The sequence below is a fragment of the Molossus molossus genome, unplaced genomic scaffold, assembly GCF_014108415.1.
Source record: "Molossus molossus isolate mMolMol1 unplaced genomic scaffold, mMolMol1.p scaffold_m16_p_10, whole genome shotgun sequence".
Taxonomy (NCBI): Eukaryota; Metazoa; Chordata; class Mammalia; order Chiroptera; family Molossidae; genus Molossus; species Molossus molossus.
The window spans coordinates 97,368,768-97,382,934 of NW_023425345.1; the positions used below are offsets into that span (position 1 = coordinate 97,368,768).

At 41.2% G+C, this 14,167-nt stretch overlaps 1 protein-coding gene across 2 annotated transcripts in view; it reads left to right on the plus strand.

Moving 5' to 3' along the window:
* WASF3 (WASP family member 3) overlaps positions 1–14,167 on the plus strand; it is an 89,876-nt gene that overhangs the window by 62,515 nt on the left and 13,194 nt on the right. For both annotated transcript variants that reach the window (XM_036252969.1, XM_036252970.1), the window contains exons 3-5: positions 5,084–5,218; positions 7,164–7,317; positions 10,234–10,351. In XM_036252969.1, coding sequence (XP_036108862.1) covers positions 5,084–5,218; positions 7,164–7,317; positions 10,234–10,351 — 407 coding nt within the window. The remainder of the gene's footprint in view (positions 1–5,083; positions 5,219–7,163; positions 7,318–10,233; positions 10,352–14,167) is intronic.

A 14,167-nucleotide genomic window follows, 5' to 3' on the forward strand; every position in this document is an offset into this window, starting at 1 on the left:
ACCATGGCTGGCCTGTGGCTTTTTTCTGAGTGAGATGACCAGGCATAGATGGGCTTTGAACATGCAGAGAGTAACAGGATCTGTGGAGAAGTGGGATGGGTTTAGGGGCTGACTGCATGTTGTTCTTGTGACTGGAACCCACAGAAAGGAGAAGTGAGGTGCCCAGGGCCTGCCGAGAGGCTCAGATTTTATCTCGAGGTGACAGGAGCAATGAGGGGTTTCAATGGGGAGCATGAGGGATTTCAGTGGGGAGCATGAGGGATTTCAGTGGGGAGCATGAGGGATTTCAGTGGGGAGCATGAGGGATTTCAGTGGGGAGCATGAGGGATTTCAGTGGGGAGCATGAGGGATTTCAGTGGGGAGCATGAGGGATTTCAATGGGGAGCATGAGGGATTTCATTGGGGAGCATGAGGGATTTCAGTAGGAAGGAACCAGTCAGGTCTGTTTTTAGGAAGGTCGTTTGGCAACAGTGAGATGAGTTGGATTTAAGGGTGAGAGGCGAATCTGAAAGCAGAGAAAAAGCCATTGATGTAATTCGGGAGAGAAGCAGGAGGGTCTAAGCTGAGGGGGGTGGGGACAGAGGGACTGGATGTGGTGGTGTTCAGTGCGCTCTAGAGGGAGACAGCAGTCACAGATGGCTCCATTTCTTCCGCTTCATTTTGGGTGGTTGATGCCCTTCAACATGGGGAATGGAGGTTCGAGCTCATGTGAACACGGATCCACATTAGAACTTGCACGGGACTGGACAGGGATGTGAACACGGGACATTGGGTACACAGGTCCAGCACGCAGGAAAAGTGTACAGGGCAGCAAACAAGCCTGCGTTCTGGATAGCACATCTAACTAGAGCCTTCAAAAACACAACGTGCATGGAGACCTTATTTCTTTGGCTTTTTGGAACCATTTGTATATTGTGGGAGTGGGAAGTGTTGGCAGAATTGAGTGATTCCAGAGGACCACGCTGTGTAGTAGCTGACTCTGGGAGAAATGGGTGGCTGCCCGACTGGGGTGCAGTGGTGTTTTTATTGATTTCTTTCTCTTTTTTCTTTTGTCACCCAAGGATATTGGATATTTTTCCAATGATTTTTTTTTTTTAGGGGAGGGAGGGAGAGAGAGAGAGAGAAAGATCGATGTGAGAGAGACACATTGATTGGTTGCCTCCCTCATGACCCTAACCAGGGTCAGGGATTGAACCTCCTGTGTGCCCTTGACAGGGAATCTAACCCGTGACCCTTCGGTCTGCGGGCCAATGTTCTTAACTGCTTAGTCCAGCAGGCCAGAGCATTGATTTCTTTATTGCTCTCACATTTTAAGAGAAAGTTCCTCTTTTTAAGATATTCACACTATGAGAACTTACAAAGTCATACTAGTTTAAATTCATAAGAAATACTTAGTGTTTATAAGTAACCATTTAAGCAGAAAAATATTTGAGTCCATTTTATTAAGGAAACAGGAGATTACCAGTGTTTCATGGAAGTTACTAATTTCTAGCCAAGGAAGTTCAGGAAAATATGTAAGAGCAGGGAATTAAAGACCAAGTTTTTGTTTCATCTGTTCCTCCCACTTGCTAATCATGAGATTTGAACAGAACATATTTCTGACGCTCAGTTTAGTCATCTGGGAAATGAAAGCAGTAGCTCCCTGTTACCTCCTGAGCTCACTCATTTGTTGAACAGGGCTGTGCCAGGAGGCACTGTTCTGGGGCGCCGGCGCTGACAGGCGGGCAGGGTTCTCGCTCTCCTGGTGCTCAGGCTGCTGGAGGACAGCGGAGAGTCTGGGAAGTGGGTGAGAGCCGGAGAGCACGAGGAAAACCTAAGGGTTATTCTTGCTCCAAGGAAGTTTCTTCCTGGAAGGTTCAGGTTCTTTTCTCAGTTGAGTGATAAATTGATGAATTGATAGAATATGCAAATAAAAAGAAATGATAGGTCTTTTTTTTTTTTTAATTCCTCAACTGAGGATATTTTTCTATTTATCATCAGATAGAGTGGAAGGGAGTGAGAGAGAGACAGAGAGAAACATCGATGTGATAGAGCCGCATTGACTGGTTGCTCGTTCACAAATCCACCAGGGCTGGGGAGGAACCGCAACTAAGGTATGTGCCCTTGACCCGAATCGAACCTGTGACTCATTGATTTGTGGGCCCATGCTCCAACCACTGAGCCAAACCGGCCAGGGCATAGAAATGATAGGTCTTAATAAAGAACTTATACCCTTCTCAAGAATTAACACAAAATGGATCACACACCTAAATATAAAACTATAAAACTAGAAGAGAACATAGGAGAAAATCTAAATGACCTATGGTGGTGATTTTTTAGATACAACTCTAAAGGCGTGTGACAAATGAAATGAGTAATTGATAAGCTGGATTTCATTAAAATAAAAAACTGCTCTGCAAAAGATACTGTTAAGAGAATAAGAAGACAGTCCACAGACTGGGAAACATAATATGATGTACTCATATCCAAAATATACAAAGAACTCTTAAAATGGAACAATAAGAAAACTAACAACCTGAATAAAAAACCGGGAACAGACCTAAACAGACACCCCACAGAAGAAGATACACAGGTGGCAAGTAAGCATGTGAAAAGATTCCACATCCTGTGTCCTGAGGGAAATTCAAAGTAAAGAGAGAAACCAGGACACATCCATTAGAGTAGCTAAAATCCAGATCACTGCCAACACCTAGTGCAGGGAGGGCATGGCAGCAGGCAGACCTGGTGGCATGGCGGCATGGCAGCGTGGCGTCGGGAGGGCGTCGCAGGGAGCGCTGGCTCCTTGCTGTGGGGAATGCAAACAGAGCAGCCACTTTGGAGACAGTTTGACAGTTTCCTACAAAACTGAACATACTCGTCGCATACAGTCTAGCAGTCGTGCTCCTTGTTACTTACCCAGATGAGTTGAAAATTTATGTTCAATGAAAAATTTATGTGTACCCAAATATTTATTCATAATTACAAAACACTGGGACTCACCAGGATGCCCATCAGTAGGTAAATGGATAAATGAGCTGGGATACATTTAGACAGTGGGATGTTATTCATTGATAACATGGAAGAACCCTACATGCATAATGTTAACTGAAATAAACCAACCTAAAAAGGCTGCATACTATATGCTTCCAACTGTATAACATCCTAGAACAGGGCAAACTATGGAGACAGCAAAAAGCATGGTTGCTGGGGGTTGAGTGGGGGAAGAACAGGTGGAGCACAGGATTTTTAGGGCAGTGAGGCTACTCTGTGTGATACTGTAAAGGTAGGTACGTACAGTTATACATCTGTCAACATCCATAGAGTGGACAACACCAAGCGTGAACCCTAATGTAAGCTGGACTTTGGGCGATGATGATGGGTCAGTGTGAGTTCATCATTTAGCGCAAACTTACCACTCTGGTGCTGGATGCTGAGAGTGGGGGAGGCTGTGTGTGTCGGGGGCAGGGTACGTAGGAACTCTGTTTTCTGCTCAGCTTTGCTGTGAAGCTAAAATAGTACTTAAAAAAGAATGTTTATCTTAAAAAGTGGTATCTATACCCTGGCTGGTTTTGCTCAATGGTTAGAGCATTGGCCTAAGGACCAGAGTCATGGGTTCAATTCTGGCCAAGGGCAGGCACCTCAGTTGCAGTTTGATCCCCAGCCCTGGTTGAGGTCATGTGGGATACAACCAATCGATGTGTATCTCTCACATCAATGTTTCTCTCTCTCTCTCCCTTCCTACTCTTATCTGAAAATCAATGGAAAATACCCTTGGGTGAAATTTAAAAAAGAGAAAAAAGTGGTATCCCAGTCAGAGGAGACAGGATGCAGATGTGCCTGGCACACTCAGAATAGGCAGTTACTAACTGTTGAATGAATAACAGAATGGTATTAGAGTTTGGAAATTCAACATAGGCAGATGTGATTCCTGTCTCGCCTGTCAGATTTTCAGAAATGCATTAATTATACTTTAAGAAAAGTAGTTGTGTCTAGCACTCACAAGAATGTAGAGGGGATCCATACAGAAAAATTTAACTCAAAATTCAAAATACTGATATTTGGAGAGTTCCAGAGTCAGCACTATATACCTAGATTACAAAATACGAATTGGGACAGTGTAATGCCATTGGAAAGTGTTATATGCACAATGTAAGATATCTAATGTTTCTAATTGTGAATAAGATAAGATCCTGAATTTAGAAACCAACATGATTTACTGAATTATCCTTGGAAGTAAAAGGAAAGTTAAGGTCCTGAAATTCTACTTATGTATAAAGCATGCAAAATCAGAGATTTTTTCCCCAAACAACTTTAATTTAATGGGAAACAACTTGTGTGATAGCTCATTAAAAATAATTAAATTAAAAATAAAAATTCTGCCCTGGCCAGTTTGGCTCTGCGGTTAGAGCGTCGACCTGCAGTCCGGAGAGAACCGGTTTCGGTTCCCGCTGGGGGCATGTGCCTCGGTTGCAGTTTGTCCCCGGCCCTGGTTGAGTTGTGCGGGTGGCAGCCATTCGATGTGTCCCTTTCACCTCGATGTTTCTCTCTCTCTCCTTCCCACTCTATCTGAACAAAAAAACAAAAAAAAATGCCCTCGGGTGAGGATAAAAAAAAAAAATTCTGCCCTGGCCAGTTGGGCTCAGTGGTTGAAGCATCGGCCTGTGGGCCAGAGAGTCCCGGGGTGCAGTTCCCACTAAGGGCACGTACCTCAGTTGTGGTTTGTCCCTGGCTCTGGTTGGGATTGTGTGGGTGGCAGCCAGTCGATGTGTCTCTCTCGCATTGATGTTTCTCTCTTTTTCCCTCCCGCTGTATCTGAAGATAAATGCAAAAATGTCCTCAGGTGAGGATAAAATAAATAAATAAAATAAAAATAATTCTGCACTGCCTGGGGTATTAAAATTCTACAACTTTGGGTCAATTTCAGATATGTGTGAACAACCCTAATAAATTTCAGAACTTCCAAAGGCCCTTGACTCTGACACTCTATTTCTGTAGCTGTTTGTACAAAACCCCGTGTGTTGACAGTCATCAGCCTTGGTGCGAATGTGGGCGGGCCGCCTTCGCAGTTCTTAACAGATGGCTCTTCGTTCATTTTCTTCGATAGGCAAACATGCTGAAGACATATTTGGTGAGTTGTTTAATGAGGCTAACAACTTTTACATCAGAGCAAATTCTCTTCAAGACAGAATTGATCGCCTCGCTGTCAAAGTTACCCAGTTGGATTCAACAGTGGAAGAGGGTAGGTAATTGCTGGAATGCAATGAGCTAGCAGTGATCTTGACAAGACGGTAGTAATTAATTGCAGGGTAATTACTGCTTTTTCCTTGGGGTAGTATGCTGATATTTCATCTTGTCTTTTGCTAGAACAGTGAGGGGAACAACCCACAACTTTGGGTTAATTAGCAATTAAAAGATTCATAGCATGTCTATCATATATCATGCTCCCTGTTTTTTAAAAAATTACACATGTAGTATTTTTTTAAAGAATTCTGTGAATGCATTTTGTATGAGAAGTCCTAATTTAGGTTATTAGTGGTGATTTTAAAGATACTTTTCTTACCAAAAAATTACAGAATCAATCCAAAGATATGGTCCAACTAAGAGGGAGGGTTATACATAGAGTGCGACAGAGTGAAGGCTTCCATCCATGTTCTGGTTAAGGTTGATGCTTGCAAGTAATCTTGGTGATTTAACTTCTCAGAAATAGTATTTCCTGGAAGCCTCGGCTTTGGGCTCTTAAAATAATGTTAATATTGGCAAGCACTATGCAGTTAACCGTAATCATTTTGATGATATACCCTGAAATTGTGGCCATTGCAACAAAATTAAAACTTAATTCCTTTTTAAAAAAATGTATTTTCTATGTCTTTTGAATGAGGGATTGAGATTAGAGTGGGGGAAAAAGGCATGAGATGCCATTTCATGCTCACTTTGAGAAAAATATTCAGGTTAAACATTATATTTACCTTTATATAATGGTAGTTACAGTTTCTCTTACTGCATTAAAATTATCCAAGCATCTGAGTTTTCTATTAGGCCTATAATAGTAGTAAGAAGTGAAAGTTTGTTTTTAATGTGGTTATTTATGGAATGCATTCCTCATTTAAAAAGGTTTACTCATCTTCATGTCTTGCAAAGGTCAGAATTAAATTAGTGAATTAGAAATTTAACATAAATATAGAACATTGTACTTTTAATGTCCATTATAAACATCCTTACTGACTTTTCCAACAAGAATGGGGGAGCTAAAGGCATGCTCTTTTTACTCTGATGTTTACAACTTATCTTCTGTTTTAAAAAACTAAAAATTTAATACCCACTTGATTATTCAGAGAAGGAATTTTTAGCATCTTAAATCAATCATTCACTTTCAAATTGGTATCAAAGTGATTTTTAAAGATTTATCTTCCTTCAGGTTTGTGTGTGTGTGTGTGTGTGTGTGTGTGTGTGTCTTGCAATTGAAATTCTTGTGATGAACCTTACACTGGAAAAGGTTAACCTATACAATAAATTTTATGAGCTTTTACAGCATATTCTGAGTCTCAGTGCCACTGGTCAAGTGGGTTAATGGATCAGTTTGCCTGCCTCAAAAGCTTGTGTCAAAGTAGATGAGTTAGTACATGAGATGTAAAATTATACAAACACAAGGAACAGGTATAGCCAGACTGATTTTCTCACTCCTTAGTGTAGTTTTGTGTCACAGTACTTAACTTCTGGGGCTGAATGTTGAAAAACTTTGCTGTCTCTCCCAAATGACAATATCAGAAAAACTTAATACCTTGCTTTAGTTTTAAAATTTCTGCAGAAATCTTTCCTACATGTATTATAATTAAACTGGTATTAATCTTCGAATGCCCCACCCCCAGAATATCCAGATCTATGTATCTACATGCCTGTTGTACTCCTAACTGTTTCTGTGTGAGTTCCAGTATGTGCTGTTTGAATGAAGAACAGTGCTCTAGCGTCCGGTTCAGGGAGGTCACTGCCGAGGGAGGGAGACCTGGCTTGACGTCAGCAAGATCACTGATCCATGAGAGGGAAGGAAAGCAAATGCTACTCGGCGTGTTTTCAGTGAATGACAAAAACTACTATTTGGTTCTTCTAGGAGATGTTTGTGATTGTGACTCAAATTGTACTTATTTATGCTTTCATATTACTCAACTTGGGGACTTTTCTCTAAATAGTGTCACTACAAGATATCAACATGAAGAAAGCTTTCAAAAGTTCCACTGTCCAAGACCAGCAGGTGGTTTCCAAGAACAGCATTCCTAACCCTGTTGCCGACATCTACAACCAGAGTGATAAACCACCGCCTCTGGACATTCTGACCCCGTACAGGTAAGGCTGCAGGTGTCTGGCTGCAGGTGTCCCTGGGCCCTGTCTGTGCAGCTGAATCGAAAGGGCGACAGTGCTGTGCAAGTATCTTCAAACTTCGGAAACAAGAATTTCAGTGTTACAGACAATGAAAGTGGTCACTGGTACAGAATTGTTCATTTTAGTAATTCAGAATATAGATAAACTTACCAAGAAAGTGTGAGTTCTGATTTCAGCTTTTAATTGTAGACATCCTAAGTGGGAGTGAGCACATTGCATGACAGCGTTGTGTGTGGTTACATTGTGCCTCACGCTCAGTTAATTTAAAGGCACTGCATCATTCGGTCCCAGTGCGGCAGAATGGCTGTCCGGCATCCCAGCCCTGCACAGGCATTTGCTATTTAGTTTAGAAAACTGTAATCGGCAGCATTAGGGGTTTTCAGGAGTGAAAATACAGTCAACAAACCAACTTTCTGTTATTGTAAAATAGTAGGACACATTATCAGGACCAGACTTCCAAGAAAAAGAGTGAAAAATAAATAGTACAAAAAATTAACATTAAGAAACTAAAAATGCCTTTTATTTTTTTGTTAATCTTCACCCAAGGATATTTTTCTCTTGATTTTTTAAAGATAGAGTGGGAGGGAGGGAAAGAGAAAGAGGAACATCGATGTGAGAGGGACACATCGACTGGTTTCTCCCCGCACGACCCTGACCAGGGCTGGGGATGAAGTGCAACCAAGGTATGTGCCCTTGACCAGAATCAAACCCGTGATTCATTGGTCCACAGGCCAACGCTCTAACCGCTGAGCAAAACCGCCCAGGGCAAGCATGATGTTTTAACTTGTGATTCTGCTTATGCTCAGTAGGCATTTTTCTGCCACAGTTTCAGTGTTATTTAGGCCCTGGGAGCCCTGCTTACTAAAATTTCCCCCAGAACCCTCACTAAATATTCTGTTCTAAAGGAAGAAACCCAGAAAACTCACTAACCACTTATATTTGGATAATCAAGATCAAGATGAAATGTTTGTGGTGATTTTCAAACATTTTAATAGCATAAAAAACTAATTGACTTTCATATATATTGTATGTGTGTATTCGGTTTTATGGAGAATAAAAATGTCTGACTCTTCAGTAGTGTGTTGAAGAATAGCACTATTCAAATTCAAACCTGCTTTCTGTTAACGGTAATATTTTGGGTATGTAAAGCACCAGCTCTTGCATTTGAGCTTCAGTATTACAACACTGCCTCAACAGAGGTAATATATAAAAAGTACAATGTGACTGAAAAATCAAGTGTTTAGTAGCTGTAAACAGGACATTTCTGCTTTTATGTCAAGGTTAACATTTGTTTACTTATGTGAGTGTCTACCCTCATTTAAGTATTAGATCCATTTTTTAAAAATATACATTTTATAAATCTTAAATTTTGCAGCAAGTTCATGCTCAGATTTTCTATATCTTCATCTGTATTGAAGGCTTAGTATTTAGGGAAACAAATTATGTTTTTCACAGTATGTTATTAATAAAATCTCAACACAGGTTGCTTATCAATTAGGGAATTCGGAGAAGAAAGGAAGGATTTTAAGTAATTGAAGGTTCGTGGGTACAGTGCACTGGTCTGGTAGTGGTTTCAGAGAGCGCGACCAGAGGAGCCCTCAGGAACCAGGGCCTCTATCAGTTGATGAGGGGCTTACAGGACGGGGCGGAGCAGGAGGTGCAGGGGCGGACGGCTTTGCCCCTGGAAGGCCTCACTGAGCTTGCTCTGACTGTTCGGGCATAAACTCTTTCCTATCCTTATTTCACTAATTTTTGGTACTTCTGTGTGCCTTAAATGACTTAGTGAAATACTGATTTGAAATGTGTTTTACTTCCTCTTGAAGGTACTCTCTAGGCCAGATGCTCTTAAAGCATTGATAGAATAGAGGGTTTACTTCCTGTCATGCTTATTTTGAGATTTACTATTGATTGGTATTATAACTTTGGATCCATGTTGGCAGCATTATTATTGGTTTTATGATAAATGAATAACTTATGCAGACTTGAAATATTCTCTAGACCACAGTAATTATAGCAGTGCTTGAAAATGAAATGGCTACATTGAATTTTCTTTATGGGTTACTTCCACTTTCAAAATATTTCCACTGTTTCCCTTACATTTACACATCATGAATGTTTTGCTTTTTTCTTAAATGAATTTTTAGATATTGGGCAAACCTGATTGAGAAAAAGGGACAGAGTACTTACTAATCTTGATCCTCATAACACTGACATTCCAGAGTAAAAATAAATGTGTGTTTTTGCATGTGTGTGTAAAGAATGAATCTGTTTCTGTGTATAGCCCTTTGTTGGAATAAACAGAACATTTCCTGAAATAATTGAGGTTTTAAATATTATTGTTTACGAGCCATATTGTGATTTTTAGGGCCACTTTCCTATATTTAAATTTGCAAGAGTACTTTTTGCCTAATTCTTCTAGAAAAAGTTGATGTTATTGAATACTTATAATTTTTTTCACGTAAGGATAGCTGAGAAACTTAACAATATATAGGACAGTTAAAAATGCCCCATGCAGCCCTGGCTAGTGCGGCTCAGTGGCTGAGCATTGGCTCACGCACCAGAGGGTTGTGGGATTGATTCCTGGTCAAGGGCAGGAACCTGGATTACAGGTTCCATCGAGCCCCAGTTGAGGTTCATGCAGGAGGCAACTGATCAATGTGTCTCACATTGATGTTTCTCTCTCTCTCTCACCCCCATCCTCTCTCCCTTCCACTCTCTTTAAAAAAACAATGGAAAAAATATCCTTGGGTGAAGATTAACAACAACAAAATTCTCTATTCAGATGCTACAATCTCATGAGTTAAAAGTGAATGATATTAACCTCATATGAAGATATCTAACAGCCTTTTTCCCCTTGACTTGTATTACCTTGATTTATAGAGATGATAAAAAGGATGGGCTGAAGTTCTATACCGATCCTTCCTATTTCTTTGACCTCTGGAAAGAAAAGATGCTACAGGACACAGAAGACAAGAGGAAAGAGAAAAGGCGTCAAAAGGTAAATAATTCTATTGGGGAAACGTACATATAAATGTGTAAATGGATTCTTGTTTGGAAAGAAGTCTGTAAATTCTTTACTTGATCAGTTGAGATGTTGGAGTTAGTGATGAAGGTTTTTTAAAGACTGTAGTATTTACATGCAGATACTGACAAAGTCAGCCTAACACAGTAATACTGTTTTTCAGCAAATACTCTTGATTTGTTACTTAACACTCGCTTTGCTTTCATAAGAGTAGTGGCTAAAATTTCAGTTTTGTTTCTAATCATCTTTCAGAATTTTTCTCCTGCTCTTTCAAATATCATCAAGCAGTCCACGTTCCATGTCAGAAATACTTACCTGCTTCCATGGTTTTAAAGCTCTTTTCATAACTGGGTTGCCACCCAGCTGTACTAATGCTTTGGTGAGTGCTCACATTGGATCGGAAAGCGGGTGTGATCCGCAAGTCCAGAGGACGGGTTCGCTGAAGGGAGGCTCCGTGGTGGGTGGAGGCAGCCGGGATCATTGCAGGTCTGAAGGCGGAGAAGCACCTGCATTGCGAGCCCTCCCGGAGGGACAAGCCCACTCTACGCAGGTGTGGGGACTTTTGCTCGAAAATGATTCCTGGGTCCCAGAAATTAGGCTCAAGCAGACTGTGAATATAAGATGTTCCCACTGAATTCCAGGAGAGAATTTCAAAGGCTTGGATAGTCATTCTCCTTGTGCTTGTGGGTTGGGATTCACTGGGAGATCTTGGTAGAGTTACGAATACTCAAGTGGAGGGGTATTCAAGCCAAGAAACTCCAAAGTGTTCAAGTGAAGAAAAGGCAGATCCCCTTCTCTGGAATGGAAAAGGAAGATAATTCACAGTCATATTGGTCTTGACCCACGCGCCTCTTATAATAACAGGCCAAAGCCCCAGGGCTTCTAAGAGGAATTCCCTTTAAAACGTGCCTGTCCTGTCAGATTACCTGCTAGGTTTCTCTTCTCAGTGATAGTTTTGGCAAAAATGTTTAATTTTGTCACCAGTATTTTTTGGGGGAAAACAGTTTTAATCTAATATGATTATTGGGTCATCAAATTAGCTGTCATTTCCTCGGCAGTTTTGTCTCATTCCACATTCTTCAAACACATAAAATTCTGATAAGGATTTTTATTCATTCGTTTATAGAATACTTTTTTTAAAAAGCCTTTAAATGCTGGATAAACAGTGGTGAAAATGATCGGATTCCCACCATCATGGGGATTACTTGAGTGGGGAAAACGAGCATTAAGTAATGATGCAGCCCTCTGGAACTCATAACGAGGGAACGGAATTCGAACGTGTAATACAAGCTGCTTTATGTAGGAGCAGAAAACGAGGCAAGATTTCCTTCATTCTGGAAATCCTCCAGGGTTTCTGAAAAGCAAGTCACTTCCAATTTGGAACTGACAAGTCTATCTGAAGGAAAAATTAGTTTAGAAAATTTGGGTATGAGAAATCCATTTAAAACGTTTTTAAAATTATGCAAGTAAATATGAAGGTGGAAGTATGTAGGTACAGTGCTGGTAAGTGTGAAGGAGAAGTGTGGTGGGCTGCGGGGGATGACGGGTGGGGATGACAGTGAAGGGGACGTGGAATTCAGGACAGCCTCTCGGGGTCTTCGTGGGGGTCCAGCGATGGGTAGACGTTAGCTCAGGTCAGTGTGTGGGTGCACGTGCAGGTGAGGGGGTGCTGGAGGCGTGGAGGGTAGGAGAGGCGGGCTGCTTCAGAACTGAGGAGCCTTCTCAGTAGAAGTAGCTGAGGTCATTCTGGGCTAGGAAATGGTTTGGTATTTTCTAGGGATTTGAATGGAGGCCAGTGTAGTTGGGAGTGTAGATGCATCACTATTACCCTCTGTCACACATGGCTCCTGTGGGTGTGGGTGTGGGTGGGTGGTGTGTGCATGTTGATGAGTAAATTTGGAGGCTGAACTATTGCAAAGAGAGTTATTATTAACAATTCTTAAACATGTCAACACACATCTCTTAAAAGTAAGGGGGATAGTCTAATTTAATATAGTGGTTCCTAATCAGGATGTATATTGGAATCGTTGAGGTCTCTCTCCTTTTTGTTGTTGTTCGTGGTGGTGGTGTTTTGTTGTTGTTATTAAAAGTATACAAACAATGCATGCAGATTGTAAAATGCTCAAATTACACTAAAGTAAATACATTAGTTTAGAAAATATGGGGTTAAGTTTTCCCTTCCCTGGGCATAACTAACTGTGTCAACATTTAGCAGTTTGGCATGCATATTTTTAGATTTAGATTTTTTATTTTTAAGCATTCAAAAATAAATGCATATACCTTTCAAAAAGTATTTTTATATGCATAGAATTGTACTACACATACACACACATATTGACATAATTGAAGATGTACTTCTTTTTAGTCTATTTTTATTTTTATCCTCACCTGAGGACTTTTTTTTTTTTTTTTTTGATATTTTGTTCAGATAGAGTGGGAGGGAGGGAGAGAGAGAGAGTGAGAAACATCGACGTGAAAGGGACACATCGAGTAGTTGCCATCCACATGACCCAACCAGGGCCGGGGACAAACTGCAACCAAGGTACGTGCCCTTAGCGGGAACCAAATCTGGGTCTCTCCAGACCGCAGGCCAACGCTCTAACTGCTGAGCCAAACCGGCCAGGGCTGTACTTCATTCTTTTTAATAATTATATGATATTCCAAAGTATGGATGCATCATAAACTATTTGGCCTTTACTGTAGCAATGAATATTTAGGTTGTTTCTGAATTGTTACTGTTATAGTACTGCAGTGGATATCCCTGTACTCATGTACAGGTATTCCTTCAGGATAAATTCCTAGAAGTCAAATGTGAGTTTCAAATTTTGAAAGTTATCATCATATTGCCCATGATCCTTAAAACACTAGACCAGTTTACACTCTTAACAGGCCTCCTCCAGTCCTGGATATGATTATTTATTTATTTTTGATGAGTCCTCCCACCCCCAAATCTAATTGGCATCACATATCTTTTTATCTCTATTAATCCTTTGTATATGTTCTGTGACTTTCGTGTTCACATTCTTTGCCAATACATAGCCTGTGCCTGCTTGATACCTCTGGAAACGGTGTAGTTGTTGTCTGTCTTCACTCTCACCCGTGAGCTGCTCGCCGTCCTCTCACCCCACCACCTGAGCAGCTTTCGAATGGGTGTCTCTGCCTTTCCTGTTGCATCTGTTCTCCACAATGTCGATGGATCTTTCCAAATGCCTCTTCCTCTTCAGCATGTCAGCCCTTCCCTTCTTATTCTTCAGTGGTTTACTGTTGTTCTTGTTAATCCTCACCTTCCATTGGTGTTTAGAGAGAGTGAAAGGAGGGAGGAGGAGGAGAAGGAGGAGGATGGGGGAGAGAGAGAGAGAGAAACATCTATGTGAGAGAGAGACCTCGATTGGTTGCCTTCTGGCTGTGGACCAACACTAACTGCTGACTTAAACCAGCCAGGGCAAGAACAGCATTTTCAATGTAGCCTTTAAGGTCTCGCCCACCTTTCTGGTCTTTGGGGGCCACTCACCTTCTTTCATTTCTCCTTCTATGAAGCTCTCCCTCCTCCGCAGAAGCCTTGCACGCTCTGTCCCCTCCTGGCGTGCTCTGACTCGGGCTCCTTTGCAGAATCAGTGCCCGTTCATAAACGGGTCTTCCCTCTCACTCACTCCAGACACTACCCCTGACTTCCAGACGAGACAGCATTCTGCACATGATGCATTTCTGTTTTTACTACATTTCATAAGTCTACATTTATTTCTGGGATTTTGTAAGCTTCCCCCAGTGGACTGAAAGCTCCATTAGCAGACG